Here is a 22,724-nt window from a genome sequence, read left to right as displayed (position 1 = left end):
CTTCTGCAGCCAATCCGCAGAGAGGCTTCGGGGACAGACAGCCAATCCTCGCTCTCTCCCCGCCCCCTCCGCCGTCTCCTCCTCCTCCGCGCTCTCTCAACTCCCAGGGTTCAGGGGCGTGCGGGGTCTCTTGTGGGGTTGTTTTTTTGGGGTTTTTTTTGTGAGCGGCTGCGCATGCGCAGGAGGCGGCCGCGGTGAGGCGACTCTGCAAGGAGGGCCGACGGGAGTTGTAGTACTGGGAGGTGGGAAGGGAGAGTAAAGGACTCCGGCTTGGCCGACGAGGCCGCTGGACTGCAGCTCCCGGCGTGCTCCGCGGCGGCTGTCGTGGCGGCGGTGTTGTTTTCTGAAGGGCGGAGCAGCGAGAGGCTCTCGGCGACGGCAGGAGGGCGAAGGAGGGAGGAGGAGGAGGAGGAGGAGAGGATGGTGGCGGCGGCGGAGGCGCTGGTTGCTGAAGGAGGAGGCGAAGGATGGAGTCCGGTGAGGGGCTGGCGGGGGAGGGCGCGTGTGAGAGGGGGAGAAGCGACCCTTTCTCACCCCCTATTTGTGCCTGTGAAGCCCAGATCTCCCCCCTCCCCTGCCTGACCGTTAAGTCCGCCTGCTTGTTTATACCGTGTTAAGCCCAGCTCAGAGTAGACCCACTGGAATTAATGAGCCTAAATTAGCCCGCGCCCATTAGCTTCAATGAGTCTACTCTTGAGTAGAGATTTGATGCAGCTCTGGGTGCCCAAACGCAACATGTTCGCTGCTTGCTTGGGAATCACATATAAAGAAGGAAAAACTGAAAACTGGTGCTGTTTGCTTGTGCTTCTTTATATCTATCTATATCTGTATGTGCGGGTTGTGTCCAGCTAAGTCTTAATCGAATATAGATACACTGAAATAAATAAACTCGAGTTATTCCGTGCCCGTTAGCTTCACTTTGAGTAGGGCTAATATTGGATGTGATTCATAAACATCAGCATGTTCACTATATGAGATTGCTCGGCATCATGCGGGGGGGGGGTACTTAAAACTGGGTCGGTCGGTCTGGTTTGTTTATATGTGTGGGTTCTATCCACTCGGGAGGCCTACTTGGAGTAGACTCATCAATGGGATGTATGCCTATGTTTGTGTGTGCATAGGGTTGAGGCTTTAGGTATTTTTATTATTAATAGGATGGATATTTTGTCAAAATTGTGTGTCTGTAATTTTCAATGTGTGCATGTCCAACATACATATTTATTTTGGTGTCTGTAACCTGCAGTATCGTGATTCTGGTATTTTTAAGCTAATTTGATGCATTGTTTGTATTCCATATTTATATCCTGCTTTTCTATTAAAACGAAGTATTGGAGCCAAAAACAAAAAAATAAAAAACCAATAGCAATGGTGGGTGAGGGGAAGAAATGCAAACCAGAACAAGATGTACAGCTGACCTTACTCTGTTGTAAGAATAACTGATCTTCTGGTTTTGACAGAGTATGGAAACATGGTAGGGCTCCTCACCCTAAATCACAATTGGTTTCACTGGCCCTTTTCCCAGTGTGCTGCTGTTTAAGCTCATAGCTGAGGGGCATGACAAGATTGAAGTGTGTGTGAAAGGAGATACCATTATTCCCTACAGCATCTGATGTTACTGACAAAACCATATTATATTTTTGAACATTCAGTGTGCTTCACATTGTGTCAGTCAGTACAACAAACCAGCAAGGTTTCTCCTATGAGGACATAGCTGTCAAGTGTCCCTTATTTGAAAGGACAGTCCCTTATTCCAGCGCCATGTCCCGCTGCTGTCCCTTATTGATGGATGTCCCTTAAATGATGTCCCTTAAATTTCAAAGGAAGCAGCTCCTCTCCCTCCCTTCCTGCCGGCCAGGGAGGAGGGAGTCTCCAACTGTGTTGCTTGGCTGTGTTGCTCACCCAATAAGAAGTCTAAGAACGACTGGGGGTGGAGCTTGCATGCCTTGTGTGTGGCTAGTTAATGCAAGCTGAGGGGTTTTTTTGAATGCTGGGCGCCATTTTGTTGCACGTGCTGCTGCAAACTTTGCAGTGCAAAGCCAGGCCGGGGAGCCATCTTAAGTTGAGGCTGCATAGGCCTTGTGGTGCATGTGATTCAGATTCTATTCAGTTGAACCTCTGGTTACAAAGTTGGTTGGACAGTGTTCTCAAAGCTACCAGAATTAGTTTGACGAGCCTGCAGGAGGACAGGAAGACTGGAGTGCCTGGAACAGGTGAGGCTGCAGGTCCCTTATTTTGGCTGCTGGTCCCTTATTTTCAAGGCTGCTGGTCCCTTATTTTCAAATCTGTAAGTTGACAGCTATGTATGAGGATGAGAGAGAGAGAGAGGCTTGTTAAGCCTTCTTGCTAATGAGTCCATGACAGAGGTGCAATTTGAACTAATGACTTTCTGAGTTGTAGCTCAATCTCCTAGTTAGCATCAAGAACTTACAATAGTCGATACCTTCCTTTTATTGGAGGGGAAGGAATTCCACTGAGTGCATGCCACCACAGAAATATCCTACCTTGGGTTGTTGCAGCTAATAGTGGTACCAATAAGAGAGCCTCCTTTGATATCTTTACAGATAGGCACATCTGTATGGTAGCAGCATTTCCTCAGATATCCCAAGTTATAGAGGGCTTAATATATCTGCAAGAGTACCTTAAATTTGTCTTGGTAACAAATTGACAGCAAGTACAGCTCCTTCCTAATTGATTAAATATGGTCATGTTAATAATAATAATAATAATTTTTGTTTATACCCCGCCCTCCCCAGTCAAGGCCAGGCTCAGGGCAGCTAACAAGCAATAATAAAAATAAGTTGAATGAATACAACTTAAAAACAAAATTAAAATATGACATTAAAATATTGAAAAATGGTAGGCTGCCCCATTCAGCTGCTGCCTCATTGTGCACTACTTGCAGCTCCCAAACTTTCTTTTAAAGGCAATCCTGCACAGGGTACTTCAAATTAATCCATTCTTGAGATTACCAATGCATTGGTCACTGTAGTCAGAACCTTCTTTTTTGGGAACAGCTGTAGCTGGTGTACCAGCCAAAGCTGGTAAAGGCACTCCTAACCACTGAGGGTATGTGAGTCTTCACTGACAATGAAGCATGTCCAGACCACGCACGTTCTCCTTCAGCAGGAGTACAGTGCTGTCCAGAGCAGGCACACCACCTAATTCCTAGGTCTGGAGCCACCCACTCAGAAGGCTTTATTCAGCTCACCACTGTGTCCAGGCACTAGTCTAGGACCTTCACAACTACACCTGTCTCAGATGTTACAGAGAAGCAGTATTGGGTGTCATCTGCCTATTGATAATACCTCGCTCTAAGTCACTCCTACCTTCATCATATAGATGTCAAACAAGATTAGGGAAAAGAGGATATGTGTGGCACCCCACAGCATAGTTCCCAGGGGGCCCAAGGGATACCATCAATTGTATCAAAAGCATCATGGAGATAAGGTTTGCTGTGTTCCTGGACTAGTCCGAAACCCAAACTGGAACAGATCTACATAATTTGTTCCCTCCAAGAGTGCCCCACTTAAAAGACCACCACCTGCTTTCTGGAATAACAACACAATCCTAACCATGTCTACTTAGAAGTAAATCCTGTTGAATTCAATGGGGCTGATTTCCAGGTAAGTGAAGTTAGGGCTGCAACCTAAGCGAATTTTATGAGCAATCCCCAGGGGCAGACGCATATATTATACATTGCAGGAATCTAATCTGGAGTTTACTAGAATGTGGATGATCGGCCAGGCTCATTTTGTTACAGCAGCCTTGTCTAGTAAAGGTGCCATGTGCCACTGAGGCCACTTGAGCCTCCAGTGACAAAGGACTGCAGTGTTGTTTACTGCTATTAAAATGAGTTAGAATTTTTTATGATCACCAGCCCAAAATGCAAGCATAACAAAGCATTCTTTTTACCATTTATCTTGAATCTTTCAAAAAGTGATCAGTGGTATTGACCCACCATCACAAACTGTGTTATTTTCCCCAGCTCATGTAATAACACTGATTATATGTGTAGGTACATGAGCTGACATATGTCTAGTTGAATAAGTTCTGTATGAAGTTGCAAATTAGAAGGCAGGGGTCCAACTCCAAAAGACAAGTTGAGGCTGCTTTCCACCACTTATTCCTGCAGTAATCTATGTCCAGTAAAAAGAGCTGTAGAGTTACATTTGTAAACCTTAAGACTCCCACATCCAGGCTTCTCAGCCACCTCCTTCCCATGCTGATGTCATTCTAACCCACCCTGCGTGTTCTTGGCTGCAAGCCTCTTTGTGGTTTCTGTGCCTGAAGCGTTAAGTATAATTGTGGGAAATTAACTCTAGTTTCCCCACCTTGTCTAGTACTTGAGCTGCTGAGTCCATCTGCAAATCCTGAGGCTTAGATAGTGTAGGGTGGTAGTGGTTACTAACATAATCCAGTGATATCCCTATACAACAGTCTTGTTGCATGTTACAGCATTGACACAACTCTTACATTACAAAAGAAAACATCATAGTTCTGCATAACTTGTAGTGCAAATGGTTTTGTTCAGTTGATTTCTATATGTATTAGCCCTGTTCTAGGATTTTGAGGTGGTTTGCTTTAATTTTATGATCACAGCAACTCAGAAATTGTTTAAGTTAAGAGATGGTGACTTGCCAAATTTGTAAGATCTATGACTAAATGGGGAAGCATAAATTCAAACAAATTTGCTTTGTTTTAACCTAGTTTTGCAGTGAAAGCAAAGTTGCTTGCCTACAACTGGAGACAGAAATGTTACAGCATGACACATAATGCATACAAAACTTTTTTATCTGTCAAAAACTCACTCTGACTCTTATTTTTTATTTCCAAACTTTTAAAAAGGGCTATCCTTGTAGTAAGGACTTGGAAATGAGAGAAGCCAAACCTTGCCAGAGTTTCAAATGTGAAACGATGAATTAAGAAAATCTAGTTTTCTTTTAAATGTCACAGTAGACTTTGTATTAAAATAACTGCAAAGTCTTAAGCTTGAAACCTAAATGGTTAAAAATTTCCAGTTCCTTTTGGAAAAATAAACAGGACTCGGGCAGTGCATGCAAAGAGTGTCATGCAGATGCTTTTACGTGGGAAATTAAAGTATCAAAGGTTCGTTCATGCCTGCCTTTATGGCATTGGTGAATGATCAGTCTGCGCTGCAGCATATTTTTATGCATAGGAAAAGTCAATTAAAATGTCTGGTTAATTTTTGCTTTATTTATTTGCTTATTTTTCCTCATTTGTATCCTGCATCTTCCAAGTTATAACTAATCAAGTTATTAATTGCAAGCTCTGTGTCAACCCCCTCTCGTTTTTGTTTTACTCAAAAAGTAATTATTGAAACTTGAGATTTTCACTATACGTCAACGAACTATGTTTTATCTTCTCAGATATTTTTATCACACCTTTTCATCACTTGATATATCCACTTTAAGTGGATTATCTCTCAGAAATAACAAGAATGAGAATCCTTGATGTTACTAAGAGCTGAATCAGGTTTTTAAGAATCACATCACTACATGCACATACTTCTTTTGCTTGAAAACAAATAGTATTTCATGACACTAAGCTTAGCAAAGGAAGTTGCTGAAAATGAAAGACACAGAAGCCTGCCTTTTAAACCATATCATGAACTGAAGAATTGCTGACATTAGGCTGCTTTGACCTTTTAAACATTACACTTGCTTGTTTGAAGTTGCTCACAGCAGCAATTTAGTGTTACATCTTATTCTTTTCTGTTTTAGTACAGTTCGTTCTAGTTGAGGTTGTAGATAGTAGTAGCAGTAATTTCAGTATGGTGTTACATACTGCTTTTCGCTGAGACTTGTTATTGCTTGTTTAAAGGAGCTCACAGCAGCAATTTAGTGTTACATCTCATTCTTTTCTTATTTTAGTACAGTTCGTTCTATTTGAAGTTGTGGTTAGTAGTAGCAGTAATTTCAATATGATGTTATGTGCTGCTTTTCGTTGAGACTTATTGTCATAATAAAAAAGAATGCAAGTTACATTTTTTAAAAGTATGGAAAAAGGGGAAAAAGCAATGTGATGCAGAACCAGAACTCTGTCTTCACTAAAACTAAATATATTGGGATATATACAACATTACTCATACTTGGAGAAAATCAATTGAAATAATTGAGTGCAGTCTATTGCTGAGTTGTCTATCAACCATTATTATTAGATAAGCTTTTAGCAGTTCGACTTTCACAGTAAAATCCTTATTATGTCCCTCTTAAATGAACATAGTTTTATATTTGATTGGCCAAAATCTAAGCCAGTGTTAAGAGTAAGCTCATTTTTTGTCTTTGGGTGTGTAAAGGTAAAGGGACCCCTGACCATTAGGTCCAGTCGTGACCGACTCTGGGGTTGCAGCGCTCATCTCGCTTTATTGGCCGAGGGAGCCAGCGTACAGCTTTCGGGTCATGTGGCCAGCATGACTAAGCCACTTCTGGCGAACCAGAGCAGCACACGGAAATGCCGCTTACCTTCTCGCCGGAGCGGTACCTATTTATCTATTTGCACTTTGCTGTGCTTTCGAACTGCTAGGTTGGCAGGAGCAGGGACCGAGCAACGGGAGCTCACCCCGTCGCAGGGATTTACACACAAAATAACTCTTGATTTCTAGACAATGAACAGTTCACATCCAACCATGGTAGAGGTGGAAACTCAATCCAGGTCTAGATAGGAAGATGCCTGTTTACAGCTCAGATTATTTCTCCATCTTGTCCAATATTGTTTGGTAGTGGTAGTAGCTGGTAGCGACTCATCAGGATCTTGGGGAGAGTGGGGTCTTTCAGTAACTTGTCACATGATCCATTTGCTGCCATGGATTGAACTTGGGACATTCTGCATATCAAACATGTGGTCTACCAACAGAGGGTCCTACCCCAAAGTCTCCTTAGTAAGAAACAATCTTCCTCACTTTCTTATGTAGTTATAGTACTTAGTTGTCTGGAAAGTAACATCTGGGCAAGACTATAGTTAAAAGTTCTGGATCTCAAGCATTCTTTTAATGTTTTACATGTAACACAGAAAAACGGGGTCTTACTATTGTTGTTTAAGATTCTATTTTACCTGTGGCCCCTCAGATGTTGTTGGATTCCAACTCCCATCATTTTTGGATATTGTCTGTTCTGCCTAGGGTTGGTGGGGGTTGGAGTGCAACAACATTTTAAGGAATACAGATTCAGTACCCCATGTGTACTGGATTGAGTATATTAATAATAATAATCCTAATAATTTATTACTTATACCCTGCCCACCTGGCTGGATTTCCCCAGCCACTCTGGGTGGCTTCCAACAAGAGATTAAAAATACATTAAAACATCATTCATTAAAAACTTCCCTAAACAGGACTGCCTTCAGATGTCATCTAAATGCCAGATAGTTGCTTATTTATTTGCCAGCTGATGGGAGGGCGTTCCACAGGGCGGGCGTCACTGCCGAGAAGGCCCTCTGCCTGCTTGCCTATAACTTTGCTTCTTGCAGTGAGAGAACCGCCAGAAGGCCCTCAGCACTGGACCTCAGTGTCTGGGCAGAATGTTGGGGGTGGAGACGCTCCTTCATAAAAGAAGCCATGATTCTACTTTCCCCGCTATTTAGTGTGGTAACCCCAAGAATATGTTGTTTCACATCATAGTGAAGAAATGGAAGCATTATTGTAGGACAGTCCCCCACATTTTAAAGATCAATTTTGTAAACAGCATGTATAGGAAAATGTCTTTCTTTTCAACAAAAAATAAGGAATTTTGAAAATGCATATCAGGTCAATGAAGATTTTTTTCATGTGAAAGGACTATTTTGTGAAATGGAACATTTCTTTAAAAATAAGCTTATTTTCCTCTCCTGTCACCCAAGTTCTTTGTTTATTTGTGGTCTCAGTTCTGCAACGCCTTTGTTCCTTGCCCTGATACTATGACTAACTTTATATCTGCCATTGGTATAGTAATAGACACTTTAAAAAAAAACCTCAGTCCTAAAGGCAGGGACCGAACCTACTTTCGTATTGTTAAGCTGTTGCGTATTGGGACCCTTTCTCAGCTGATATGATCACAGCATACATGTGAAAATTAAAACATACAAATCTATCTCATGCACCTTTTACATCAGCCAAAATAAGAAATTTGTAAATCATAGATCATCATGTTTAATGCTCAGCTCTTACCACATAGGATCTGGTTTTAGTTTCGGCAGCAGTATTGCAGTGCAAATGGCAAAGGCTATAGTCTGGCTAAAAGTAAGAAGTCTAAATTCCAATGTCCGAAAGGGTAAACAAAGTGTGACGGTGTGGTAAGAGGTTCATTAGTTAGGAAAGAACTGAACAGGTACTAAAATTACAGGGGAAACAAGGGAATAAATGTTCTACATGTGTGTTTATTTTTCAAAAAATATGAAAACCTAATTTTTATTTTAGTAGACTATGTAGAAGAGCTTCCTGAAACAGATGAGCCTGTCTGGATCTTAGGAAGGCAGCACCATCTTAAAACAGGTAGGAATGGAAGGAAGCTGTGTTTCTAAGGTCCACAAAGCTTTTGTGGATGCTTAGTTTAAGCACCTCATGTTTCTCACTTTGTATTGTGCCCCACTGTATTAATCTGTGTAGAGAGTAGAAATCTTGGAAAATAAATCTGCTGTCTACAATGCCCAGGGTACTAATGCTGTAAACCAAAATGACATTTAGGGGAGGATGCTATCTAGAGAGCATCCTTACACAATATACTTTTTTGTCAGGTTTTTCACATGTGACTTGTGTTATTTCTAGCAATTGGATGATTACGGCCAAACAATCTTTATTTGATAGGGTGGTCTTGACTCTTGAGAAAGGGAATGGTATTGTGACACTTTCTTGGGTGAAAAAACAGCTTAGGGGTGATCATGCGCTGAACAAGGACAGATGGAAAGAGATTTAAAGACCCTCTTATCAGGATTGCTCAAGATTGTGGAATGAGAGAAATAAAGTAGGGGAAAGAATAATGGAACTCTGTTAAACATGGAGTCAAATGACTGATATAACATGGAGTTTGAGAGATCTGCACTTCTGCAGTGAACTGTGGAAGCAACTGCTCCAAATATTGACGTCTTTGGAATACAAAAAGGGAAGTTAAGAAGGAAGTGCAGACTTTTCTACGAAAGGGGGCTACTTTAATATATATAGATCCTTGATCCTCTCTTAAGTTGTTCATGTTCAGCAGTGCAGCAGCAATCACAAATACTGAATTTGTGTAAATTTGTAATCTGAACTCCCTATTTGTAATGCTTTTTTAATTCTAGAAAAATCTAAGCTTCTTTTGGATATAAGTGCTCGTCTTTGGTTTACCTACAGAAGAAAATTTTCACCAATTGGTAGGTATGCTTTCTGAGATGTGTGGGTTCTTCCCCTTCCCTTTGTTTTGTTCTTAAAAATATGACCTGTGTAAAGGAATGAACAATTAGTTCAGGATGACAGCATTTGCAGCCTTTGATCATTTAGTGCATGCTTTTTAAAAGTTTGCTGTATCCGCTAGCCCTTGGTGGACAGAATTACTTGGTACAGAACAGATCCTGACACTTTTAGGCTTTTGCCTTGATCCATTGAGGCCTTTGCAGCCGAGCAATTGCTTTGGGTAGCATTGGTGGGACACACTTAGATATTTGTTGTGCTTCCTGATACTGGGTTTTGTCAGGGAACTGCCATCGGAGCCAGAGGAGGAGGAGGGAGGGCTCCAGAGGGATGCCGGAGAGCGTCCTAGGAGGGAGAGAGGCAGCCCATCTGTTGGGGAAGGAAATCAGCGTAGCACCAGTGGAGAAGGGGGGCAGATGGGGGAATCGGCGAGAGGGCTCCATGACTCCTCGCCGGAGACCAGCGGGGAGAGCACGGGTCCTCCGCTGCCCACACCCTCCCTGTGCAGAAGACTTCCGCGCAGGGAGAGTAGGCGGAGACTAGGCATCAAAGAGCTTCTTTGCTGGAAGAAGTTCAAGAAATGCCCACTGACGGATTCTGCCAGCGATTGAGGCAACCACGGATGGGTGGCTGTCCGGACAGAAAAGGTTCACCCAGGTAACCCAGCCAAGCGTGGCGCCGATTTACGCACGAGCAACCCCTAGAACCATTACAGGTTTGTTCCAATCACCTTCCTTTAGGGGGCCATCTGAACTGCCACCAGACTTTCAAAGACCTCTTGATCTTCTACCCTCTCCTTTGTGGCTCTCAGTGATCTTATGCTATGAGTTGGGTGTGGGTCTATGTTGTTGTTGTTGTTTAGTCGTTTAGTCGTGTCCGACTCTTCGTGACCCCATGGACCAGAGCACGCCAGGCACTCCTATCTTCCACTGCCTCCCGCAGTTTGGTCAGACTCATGTTTGTAGCTTCGAGAACACTGTCCAACCATCTTGTCCTCTGTCGTCCCCTTCTCCTTGTGCCCTCCATCTTTCCCAATATCAGGGTCTTTTCCAGGGAGTCTTCTCTTCTCATGAGGTGGCCAAAGTACTGGAGCCTCAGCTTCACGATCTGTCCTTCCAGTGAGCACTCAGGGCTGATTTCTTTAAGAATGGATACGTTTGATCTTCTTGCAGTCCATGGGACTCTCAAGAGTCTCCTCCAGCACCATAATTCAAAAGCATCAATTCTTCGGCGATCAGCCTTCTTGATGGTCCAGCTCTCACTTCCATACATCACTAGTGGGTCTATACTCTTACATTTTCCAACTCAGTGTTCTCCATATGTTTTGGACTAAGATTCCCATCAGCCCCAGCCAGCATGGTCATTATGCAGGCTGGGCTTGATAGGGTTTTAATCCAAAGCATATTGAGGTCGCGAGATTGGGTAAGGCCGGGTGGCATTAATCAAACTATCACAACATTCTTCCAGAATTTTGGATTTATGATCCACAGCTTAGGTTTAAACCTACTTGTTGGTGAATGCACTTCACTCGGTCCTCCACTGCATTTTCATCATGCTAAGAATTATTCCAATAGCAAACTATTGTGGGTACTAAGCATTTTTCTTTTATGTGAAGAGAAAAATCCAAGGAAGGGAAGCATTCTATGTTGTTTCTTTGGGTAAATTCATAAATGTGGTGATTCTTGACCCCAGGTGGCACCGGCCCTTCCTCAGATGCTGGCTGGGGCTGTATGCTGCGATGCGGACAGATGATGTTGGCCCAGGCTCTGATCTGTCGACACTTGGGGAGGGGTGAGTGTGGTCTTTCTTCACCAGTAGATTCCCAGAATGGTCGTGGTTGTAGGAATGAGAAATGAGTGAGGGTGAGGGGTATCTGAATATGTTTTATATTGTTTGGGGTGGGGCTTCAGTGCCTCATCTAGTTGATTCTAGAAAGACTAGAATAAGTTTTGCAAAGAGAAAATATGCTACTATGTATAGCTTTCCTAGTTATATTTTAAAATCAGTTTTTTCTGGTTCAGAAATTATATTACCTGGTTCTGCAATTGTAATTCTTTTTTTAGTAGTAAGTATGGTATTTTAATTTGTCTGAATTAATTTTATGATGTATTTTAATTAATTGATGCCTGTTTTTATGTATACTGTGTTATTTATATGATATTAGCCGCTCTGAGCCCAGCACCAGCCAGGGAGGGTGGAGCACAAATAAATTATTATTATTAATAATATTATTATTATTAAGTATGCAACCCTGATTTGTAACCAATAATTTAGAAAATTACAGTAGCAATCATAACCAAAGGTATACATGTATCACCTACTGCCATTGAACACTACTTTTCAAGATTATGATATGATATTTAAAATCTAGAATAATTTTCTCTCTAAGATTGGCATTGGGAGAAACACAAAAGGCAACCTGAAGAATATCACAAAATCTTACGCTGTTTCCTGGACAGAAAAGACTGCTGTTATTCTATCCATCAAATGGGTAAGAGTTGGCTTTGAGAATTATTTCTTTCACCCTTGTTTTTCAAACTTTTAGTGTACTTAAACTTCTGTTAGCATAATTTTAGCGTGAAAAATGCACATATGCCTTCAAATGCTATAAAAGTTGCAAATCTTGGTCAAAAGCATAGCAGTGCAAAAGAGAATAAGTTTTTGTATGTGCACACACAAATATAGAACTAATAATAATAGGGTGATGGGGCTGTAATTTAGAATACAGGTTCCCAAATCATTTGATGTCATGAGAGCTCCCAGGTAAAAGGCATGATTCTGAAATGTGAGATTCATTGAGACATATGGACCAGTCCACTAAACCACAATTTGTCTTTATCCATGGTTTAATCAGGAACATGCCTCTCCCTTGCTGTATAGTTCCCTCTCATGTGACTCAAATATGTCATATTATGGCTTGTCATGTGTTCTGAACTCTGAAGGTTTGTTCTTGGCTTCTTTTTGGCTTACTGCTAGTGGTCTGGGTTCAGACACTATAGCATTGCTGCTCGGCTTAAATCACGCTTAAAATATTTAGCTGAGGTTCTTAGTCTTGTGATAACATTCCAGTGTGATCCTTGATACAGAACAAGTTTCCATCTCATTTGTGTGAAGGTAGTCCCAATTTCTAATGGCTTTGGAATGTGTGCAATGCAGCCTAAAAGAATGTGCCATTCGACAGACTGATGCTTCTTATTTTTCTGTGTGTCTGTTTCTGTTTCTAATCTACACAGCACAGATGGGTGTTGGTGAAGGGAAGTCTATTGGGGAATGGTTTGGACCAAATACTGTTGCCCAAGTGCTCAAGTAAGCAAGCAAGCATGTATATCTTGTGTGGAATTTAGATGGAATGGAAAGACAGTTTAGTTCCACTCATTTAACATTGAAACTCGGCTGCACTTTCATAACATGAAGGTTCTCCCTGGAGATAATGATGGTGGTGGTGGTGATGATCATTGTGGCATGAACTTTTATGCACAAGCTTCCTGGCTTTGTTACATTAACACCTGCAATCGATCGTGATTGAGTCCTGAACCAAATTGCTGTCCAGCTATTTCACACAGCAATCCTACTTTGTATTTTTTTAAAAAAATAATGGTGAATAACAGTCAACAACAGAGTTTCCTACTATTTTCAGTTTTGTGTCCATTTAGTATTGCATGGAGACAGACTTGTTGCCCCAGGCAGATGGTAGAAGGTCCTTGTTGGCAGATGATAGCATATATTCACTGTGGGATGAACAAGTGGAGCCTCTGATGCCCTTTTTCCAGCACAGCACATAGTTATCAATTTTATCCAGAATATTTTTCTGAGGCAGGTTAGACTGAGAGATAGTGACTTGCCCAATGGTCACTCATAGAGCTACATGGCATAGTAGGGATTTAAAGCCAAGTCCCCTGAGTTCAGTTCACCAACCATTGCATGACTTCAGCTGTCCTCCATAGGCTATGCACTCCTAATCACCACACTATCTCTTGCATAAATCAAGCAACAACTTGTAGAATTGATCCATATGATAGAACAGGGAAGGCAAAACCCCTCTAGGACAAAGTTTCTAGTTAGCATCACAACTTACTGTTGTGATCTCTGGTTAGATTTTGAAGCAGCTCAGTATTCTGAGATACGTATTGTTCCCATGTTACAGAATTTATCTGTCATTACTCGAAGCACTAAAATTTAAATTGCAGCTTTAAAAGCATGGGGACCTGTTGATTAAGAACAGCCTGAAATTCCAAACCTGATGTAAAAATCCTATTTTTAAGTAACATTAAGCTGGAAAAGCAATGTATCTCTTCTGCATAAGCAGTTAACAGAAGATTGAACTATGACCATACTTGGGGAAGGTTAGTAGTGGCAACTGAATATTGGCAGATAGAGAGATAAAAATTATGTTAAACTGCCAGTCTCTTGTATTAATTTAGCATAGCAATCTGCATCTTCAGAACATTTTCAATAAAAACAAGCAGAACCTTAATAATTTGAATCTCAGAAATCAGGGATCCAGATTAGCACCTGCAACAATAAAAAATTATCTCCTGTTTTTCTTTTCCTCCTTTAAAGCAGGTGTGGTCCTCCAGATGCTGCTGAACCACAACTTTTGTCATCCGTGGCCATTGAGCATGCTTGATGGGAATTGTAGTTCAGCAACTTCTGGGGGATCAAATGTTCTCCATAACTTTCTTAATGGTTTTGTGCAGACCTTTTCCTAACAACATTTATTTATTATATTTGTAATCCTTGCATCCCTGAGAGGCTCTTGAAATTAGCTTACAACAGATATTTATAATGAAAATCACATTCAAGTCTTGTGTCAATCATTGTGCCCCTATGGTACCTGAATTATTTAGGTAGCATTTCCTGCCCTAATCCTAATCCCGCCATAATCTTCCCTGTTGTTGACCTTTGGCATCAGCCTACTAAGTGCTAGAGCCCAGTGATGTATTCTGTGGCAAGGGAGTGTGGCTAAGCAACGGGAACTCACTCAGCCCCTGATGGAGGCAAATCTTCCCTTGCTGGCTGTTGCCAGTTCCCACTAAAGCCTGGGATTGAACACTCACAGACAATCCCACTACACTGGTGTGCAACTTTATCCATATATTTGTAAAATGACTTCTCCTAGAAGTATCAGTAAGCATAATATCATAAAAATTGGTCAGACAAGTGGCAAGATGTACAAAAGGGAATAACTAGAACCTCTTCCTCAAAAGATAGAACATCTTATTTATTTAAGAGTCTTCCAGTCATATTGAAGGCAGAGTGTTGGCCTCTGAGTGGCATGGAATTTGGACTTACTACTGTCTGTTTCCCCACCCCAGGAAACTTGCACTATTTGATGAATGGAATTCCTTAGCCGTTTATGTGTCTATGGACAACACAGTTGTGATTGAAGATATCAGTAAGTTATAAGCACCAGCTGTTTAACAGAATTTCTGATTCACCCAGGCCTTAAACTGAATTGGGATTTAGCTCCAGTCTGATTTTTATTCCTTGGAAAATATGAAGATCAGTACAAGCATGCTTGGACACAGATTGTCAGCTAAAAGAGGACTAGTTTCAGTCTCAGCCATACCACATGAGAATCACCATGCTACGTGTCACAATGCATCCGCTGAACGGTTTGATTGCTATTTTGTAATCAGTTTCTTTAGAAAACTCAGGGTTTGCTTCTTTACCTGAGCTCTAAAACTTACAGCTAGCTTTTCCCTGCTTATTCTAGTTGGGCAGACAGAATCACCACAAATTTCTTCTTAACTACTTGTTCCTTCTGTAAGGCATGTCTTTGCTGTAACCCACAAGTATTTGGGGACACTGAACTGAGTATTCACTTCATAGATAAGTATAAGATGTGTGCACACAGGAATGGCTCCCTCCTTTAAACTCAAGTGAATGGACAATTAGGTTTTATTGTCTCTTATTTCCCAGAGAAGATGTGCCGGTTTCCATCCCAGAACTGTTCCAGTACCCACTGCAGCTCCCTGTCACACAGGAGTGTGCTCAGCCGAAACAAGAGCCCTATGGGGATCTGCTGTGGTTGGAAGCCTCTGCTGCTGATTGTACCTCTTCGCTTGGGGATAAACCACATCAATCCAGTTTATGTTGATGCTTTTAAGGTACGGCTGTCTTATAGTGATTGATTTGGTCAGCTTAATAGGAGTGTTTGGAAATGTTTTGAGCAGTTGCAGGTACTTTAATAACTAGTGCGTAAACATATGCATGGTCTTAAGGAGCACGATGAAACAGCTTTGCTCAAGCTAAAGAGGTCTGGGTCTGTTTAGGCCTGGGGACTCGGTATATGCTGCCTTCAGTTCCATCATGGAAGAAAGGTGGCATATAAATGTAATAAATCTCTTCTTCTTTATCTTCTTCTTTCAATCTGTAGGAGTGTTTTAAGATGCCACAATCTTTGGGAGCTTTAGGAGGAAAACCAAACAATGCCTACTACTTTATAGGATTCTTAGGTAAGGAAAAATAAGTGGAGTGCCAAATAAATATCTTTGCTTCTGAAGGATTATTTTAAAGCTGAATTTGCTAAGTAATGCAGGTGGGCCTAACAGCCAGCTGCAATAAGAGAGCATATAAAAGATACTCCGTACTGCTTTATAATGCATTGTATACTCAGTACTTTGCTTTGAGGCTGAAGAGCCAAAGAAGTTGTGTGATCAGGCTTCTGTCACTAGCTAGGAGACTGGGGCCACAGGGAGGTTTCACCCTTTGTCTCTCTGGATGAGGACAAGAACCACCAACCGCTATTCAGGAAAAATACCAACAATCAATGATCAGCCTGACTCAAACCTTTAATTACTTTTATCAAATTTTCACAAACAGTACAAAAAAAACCTGGCCCTTTCTCCATTCTCTACCTCTTCCCTCCACTGCCCTTTCCTTGTGTGTTCTCCTATTTAATTTGTAAATACATTAGAATATATAATATGAAACGATGCATGAAATCTTCCCTCTGCATGCATGTATATTCGCGCGCGCGCACACACACACACACACACAGTCCTTTCTTAGGAAAAGTTCAAGATAATGGTATCCCATATCTGTTAGTAGTTATGGCATGGATAGTTTAGTTCTTGATAGATAAATGCATCCATTGATCAGTAGGACTTTTAAATAGAGTTACTCTATGAAAAGGTGGTTAGCAGGCCTTTTTGAATGCTAACTCCTCCCATGTCCCCAGGAGGAATATTGGATTGGGCCTCTAGTATACTCCCTACCTCACTTCTTTGTTCTCTTACTCCTTTCTCTTTGGGGAGAAGTGAATGACCAAAACATCACTATTTGTATGTGGATTTCCCTCTTATTCTGGAAAGTTAATTTCTCTTTAAAGAAGGGTGAAAAACCACACATTTGTGTATTCAGTTGTTCACTTTTCTCCACAATGAAAACTTGGTGGGGAGGAGCTCATTCCCAGTCTGTCCCCAGGGGATGTGGAAATGGTTAAAGACAAAATTATCAAAACTAAGGGTTTTCCAGTTTGTTGCTGTTATTCTCCTAGAGTCAAGATGACAAAAAACTGATCAAGCATCTCTACAAGACCGTGCTTTTGAGTGCACTCAGTAGTATTGTGCTGTAAGTGTACATAAGGACACTCCAGGCTCAGCCTGGAGGCAAAGGCAAGCAGATCAGGCAAAAAGGCCCACAACATTCTTTAATATACCAGAGAAAGATTCAGGTGGATAGCCGTGTTGATCTGTCATAGTTATAATAAATAATAAGATGAAAGATGAAAAAATCTTTTTAAATAATTCCAGTGGCACCTTTAAGATCAACTAAATATAAGCTTTCATTGTATGAGCTTTCGTGTGTAATACACACTTCGTCAGAGAAAGGTTAGGGAAAGCATTTCCTCTATTCACAAAGCTTGCCACAAGACATGCCCTCTCACAGCATGGGACATCAAAACATGGGTAGGATTGGGTGGTGATCACAGTGGACATGTTGCTAATTCCCAGTTTGGAGAGTGAAGTTGAAAATACAGATTGCTCTCCTCTAGTCTACGTGAGAGCCTTTTGAGTTTGTGCTTAATGAACAGCAGGTGCCTGTCTTAATGGGGATAAACTATTAAGGTTATTAAGTTTTATCCAGATATCATTGTGCTGACAAGTTGCAGTGTTGGGAGTATGAGAGCAGATGGTTTGATCAGTTCAAATCACTGTATGAAATCTAGTCCTTCCGCAAAGCATTGCTTTGGCTTCTCCAGCCCACCTACTCTTTTAAGACCCTTCCTCCAAGCAGTTTGCAACCTTTCCTGTCCTATGCAAGTCTTCCCCCAGCTCATCTTTGGCTACTTATTTTCTCTGCTCCATCTCTTCTCTGCCCTCATTCCTTTAGGTTCCTTCACCTCTCCTTCCTTCAGTTTCTTATGGTCTCCCCGCCTCCCCAGCACTACTACCTCTTTGCCTTTCTACTGATGTTAACATCAGCACCCCTTGTGTTCATAGACACCAAAGGTCTCTTGCTGCCCCCTGCACTGCATTGTTCCCTCCTTTTCATTATTGTGTATCTCTTCTGCGGCTTAATGGTAGAGCACAAATTTGTGTGCAAAAAGGTCCCAGATTCAATATCTGGCCTCTACAGTTAGGGCTTGAATAGACTTTCGTTTGGGCATCCTGGAGAGCCACTGCCCATCACTGACAGCAATACTGGGATAGCTGGATCAATGGGGAAGCTTCCTATATTTCTAAGCCTCTGCTTCCTACATTTGGCAGCTTCTTTTTATTTTTCTTCTCAGTCCACTGTCTTGTCTGCCCTACCTCACCTACTGTTAATGTCCATACAGAGTGCAAGACTGAATGGCTTTCAGTTCTACCCATTTCTGACAAACTGCTCTTGTTTTACCCACACAGGAAATGAGTTGATCTACTTGGACCCTCACACCACACAGATTTTTGTAGATTCTGAAGAAAATGGTGCTGTAGATGACCATAGCTTCCATTGCCAGCAAGCACCACATCGGATGAAGATAATGAATCTCGATCCCTCTGTAGCTTTAGTAGGTGTTGGCAGGAGTGGATGTCTGTCACCCTGACCTGCAGCCTTGCACCCCTCTGGTCCATACCCCACACTTTTGTCTCTTGTCTTCACAATTGGAACACAAATGCTGTCCCACCCTATCATGCACAGGCAGCTAACTTTACCTTATGTCAAGGCCCCCTGGTTTGGTTACATATCTAAACTGCCCAATATTTTGTATACTGGTTAATTTAGCCTTACGTGTTAATGCCATTTGTGGCCTTGTTCTCTGTGTTTGTTTTGTACCACTTCTGACTATTGACGAGGGACTTGCATGACCAATCATGGGGGAATTATTATAATGTTCATTCAAGATGCCCTGAAAAGTAATATTTGGACAGCTGGATCTTGCCCTTCCCCACACCAGACTTCAGACTGGGTACTTTTTGCCCCCAAATTATATCTCACTTAAAATATTCCTGTACCTTCACAGGGATTCTTTTGTAGAGAAGAAAAGGACTTTGATAACTGGTGTAGCCTTGTGCAAAAGGTAAGCATTAGGAAGCTTTTTAACTGGCATAAGTTCCCCTTTAAAATGAACCTCTAGGTACATTAGGTGGGGTGAGATGCATGGAATAATATAACCAAGGAGAGGCTGTTTTAAATTACTCCCCATTGTGGCCCTCTCTGCTCAGCAACACATTTCTTTGTACTGATTTGCTAACTGGCTGCAGTGGTGGCATAGGGAAAATGGATGGTGTGAGCCAGCATGTGCCCCTGCAGCTTGCGTAGAGAGGTCAGCCAGGGCCCAAAGTATATTTGGATCTATTGCCCAGGTTACATTCTGATCTGATACCTAAAGTGTGTGTGCTCCTGTGTCATGTCTTCATCTGCCAGCCCTGGTTTGTGAATGAGACACGTTATTGGTGTACAGGTGCCTGTTACTTATGGGATCTTCTCACTGCCCTGGTACTTGTTGAAAAGCAACCCAATGGTATTTGAGTGTGAGACTGTGGCAGACCACACTGCTTGGCTTTGGAAGTAAAAAAATAAATAGTTCAAGATGCAATGTAAGCACCTTGTTGGATCAGACAAAGGTCCAATAATTTAGGAATATTAAGTGTGATCTGTATGGAAGAGAACTCTGAAATCCTGGATAGCTTCTGCTAGTCAGCGTAGATGTTACTGAGCTGGATACTGATGCTGTATAGGGCAGATTCCTATGTTCCTTACTAAGCCTTTCCTTGAATAAGTTCTCCTTGCAGTCATAGGACTTAATGTGTGGCTTTGCAGAAAAATAAAACCGAGGTGAACATGATCTGCTGCCTGAGTTTTGCTCAGCTATAAAAGCTCCAGCTGTGCTTTTGTGATGTTGCAAGAATGCTCACAGATATTTCAGTCATGAAAGCATTAAAGTGTGAGCATTGATCATTAGACTAAGAAGTGACTACCTAAAGGACTGCACAAGAGCACAAACTGTCTGCTACTTCCCGTATAATTCAGATATGTTTTCTGGTTTTGTTATTGTAGCACATATTTAAAAATGAAATATTGTTCTCCCCAGGAAATACTTAAGCAACAGAGTCTGCGAATGTTTGAGTTGGTTCAAAAGCATCCACCGCACTGGCCCCCTTTCATACCTCCTACAAAGCCAGAAGTAACCACAACTGGAGCAGGTACAGAATTGTGTTTAACTTCTCCCCACCCCCCACCCCACCCCAGCAACACTCTCTCTCTCTCTCTATATATATATATGGATACAGAGAGTGAGATAGAATCTTGGTTTGTGAAGTAACAAATGTTCCTATCTAACCCTTCCCCACTTTTCCTCCTGGAGGCTGTAGCCATTTCCATATGTTGCAACACAGCAGTGGCATCTTAAAGACTTAGCAGTTTTGTTGTGACATAAAGTTTTGTGGACTAGAGTGGGATTTGTAGCCTAAAGAAGCTTATGGCACTGTTAGACTTTGAAGGTACTGCAGACTTTTGTTGTCGTCCCTTCCTCCCACTGCTTTTCTCTTTCTGAAGTCAATTTCATGATGTATGAAGCTGTGTGCTCAGCCAAGGTTTTCACTAGATTAACACACACTAATTTGTCGTCCCTGGGAATGGAATCTTTTTTCCTTTTGTTATGCTGTGACTTTTCTGGTTATCTTGTAGTGAGAGCCACATAGAAATTGGTCCTATGGATTGGCGGTTATGTGATGGATCCCAGTAATGTCAGCAAGACATTTTGTGGTTTGTTTAAATCACAATGGCACTGGAATCTTTTCCAAAGTACTCTGAAGATTCAGCCCATCCTAGGAAATTGGTGCACCCAGTTCTAGCTGTGGTAGAAGCACTCAAAATCTTAAGTAAATACATATAAAGCACAGTGCTGCTTGAGAGGAGTTATCTCTGTCTCCCAACAGATGGGATCCATTTGGAACTGGAATTCCCTGTGAAACAGTAGCAGCAAATGAGCCTGATGCAGACCTTGCAGATTGAAGGCAGGATTGTGGAGTGGGGTGGGGTGGGGTGCAACTGGTCTTCATGTCAAATGGAGTCCCTAAGCTCTGGAACAGGGGATTTAAAAGGGAGATGTGGTAAATCAAGTGTCTTGCATCAGTGTGGAAAAGCAGAAAAAAGGATTGCACTAATGCTGATCTGGATGTAAGTAGAAGGTCATAAAAGTCTCTAAATGTGGTGAAAGGCACAACAACAAGAACAAAGCTTGCTCTTTAAGGAACAGCAAGTTGCACTTTGCAGGTTGTAGACTGCAGGAAAGAGACCTACAGAAATTTATGAGACACAAAGGCAGTTTTTTAAAATGAATCCTTGCTGAAGGTACAGAAAAGTTTGCTTTAAAACTGAGCCTTAAGCTTACATGCTAAGAACTTTGGATTGTGCCCAACATATCTCTGAAGAAGAAGGGAAGACTGTCATTCCCACATATTCCATGGGGCAAAAGTTAAAGAACAGTTTTAAAATCAAATCTTAATCTATCATCTCCTTTCTTGAAACTTAGACAATTGCAATAAATAGCTAAGCTTCCTTATCTTTGTTACATTTGGAAAAGTTTGACATTTTAGTGTTTGTTTGTTTTTTAATTAGGGAGGCTTGCCATGGTAAAGTTTGTAAATTTCTGCACAAAAGCCAGAGGTGCATGCTCTTGATAATAAGTTGTTTTTTCCATTTCCCACAGAGCTCATTGAGTCCACTGACAAACTATTTGAATCGGAAGAAGAGTTTGAGATCCTGAGCGTCTGAAGGAAGCTTCAGTTGACCTTATGTGTGCCCATGTGTAGCATATGAATTGACTAAGACCACGGCAGCCTTTTCTCGCCCCAAAGTGCCTGCATATAAACAGTGAACAGAGCACAAGAAATGACCAGTAACTGGAACTGAGGACAACAGTTTTGAAAAGAACTTCCCAGAAGTGCAAGTGGACATACCCCTTGCCCCAACCCCCCACCCCCACAGTTTTTTAAGAATGTATCTTGCCTGAGGAAAATGAACTTTTGGGGGATGAAGGCAATGATGATGTTGAAGTAAAGACTTCTATATTTCTGGGAACAGCCTTGAAGGCATTGATATCTGGATGGCTATTATTACTCAGTGTAGTATAATGCAAGAGTTCTGTTCACACTGAAAGCATGATGTAGAGGTAAAGGTGTGTGTTTACCTCTTGTTTCTTCACCTGGACTGTTTCATAGGAATAAATGTTTTTATAAGATCAACCGCATCAGGGAAAAAAGACCCAATGGTTTTGTTTAAATACATTTCTGCAACCACACTTCAAAAATAAACAGACCTAAATGTTTCTATGAAAGGAACTGTCTAATAGATACAAATTTTGCAATTGTCCTCCTGTTTCTAGGAGTTAAATAAATGAATGGGGGACCTGGAGGGCAACCCTCCAGCCTCCTAGCCTCTCCCCACTTGCACTCCTGGAAAGGAAGTGAAGGTTGGAGAGTGCCAGGAGCCGCCTGCTCCCTTGGTATGTTCCTCCTTCTTTGTAATTTTCATGACATATTTCACCTTGACCTTAGGTTTAAATCATTATGGAAACTTTCTACTTTGGTTTTTGAGTAAAAAAAAGTAATTTGTTTCAAACTGTAATTGTATTTATTTTATAATATTTACAGTTTTCTCTCCTCTGTAAGAGCACTTTACATGTGCATCTAATAAGTTTCTTAAACATTTAATAAATTAAATGCTAGATTTTGTGAGTTGTTTGGGACCTTTCTAACCACACAAGGAAGTTCTCTGGCAAAATGAAAACTATTGTCTCTTCCCCTTTGTTACTACTTTGACATGGTCAGGCATGGATGGTGTAACTTTTATAGTTCTGCGATCCTAGCAATGCAGTTTTATTTGCAACTTGAGTTTCCCCCCCCCCAAAGGTTAC

At 41.6% G+C, this 22,724-nt stretch overlaps 1 protein-coding gene across 2 annotated transcripts; it reads left to right on the top strand.

Annotated features, from left to right (window-relative positions):
• Nucleotides 1–342: 342 nt before the first annotated feature.
• Nucleotides 343–22,545, top strand: ATG4A (autophagy related 4A cysteine peptidase). Of its 2 annotated transcripts, none has more exons than XM_079961726.1 (13): nucleotides 343–477; nucleotides 8,411–8,485; nucleotides 9,268–9,339; nucleotides 11,069–11,167; nucleotides 11,766–11,867; nucleotides 12,610–12,682; nucleotides 14,692–14,771; nucleotides 15,299–15,486; nucleotides 15,756–15,834; nucleotides 18,229–18,374; nucleotides 18,828–18,884; nucleotides 19,899–20,010; nucleotides 21,519–22,545. In XM_079961726.1, exons 1-13 carry the CDS (start codon nucleotides 468–470, stop codon nucleotides 21,581–21,583), a joined length of 1,158 nt encoding a protein of 385 aa, XP_079817852.1. In that variant the 5' UTR covers nucleotides 343–467; the 3' UTR covers nucleotides 21,584–22,545. The 2 variants fall into 2 exon arrangements, with proteins under 2 accessions (XP_079817852.1, XP_079817853.1); XM_079961727.1 differs by having other exon boundaries at nucleotides 360–477; nucleotides 8,414–8,485.
• Nucleotides 22,546–22,724: the final 179 nt, after the last annotated feature.

The sequence above is a fragment of the Podarcis cretensis genome (assembly GCF_951804945.1).
Source record: "Podarcis cretensis genome assembly, chromosome: Z".
Lineage (NCBI taxonomy): Eukaryota > Metazoa > Chordata > Lepidosauria > Squamata > Lacertidae > Podarcis > Podarcis cretensis.
Note: the sequence above shows the minus strand (reverse complement) of the source record. Positions and strands in the feature narration are given on the sequence as shown.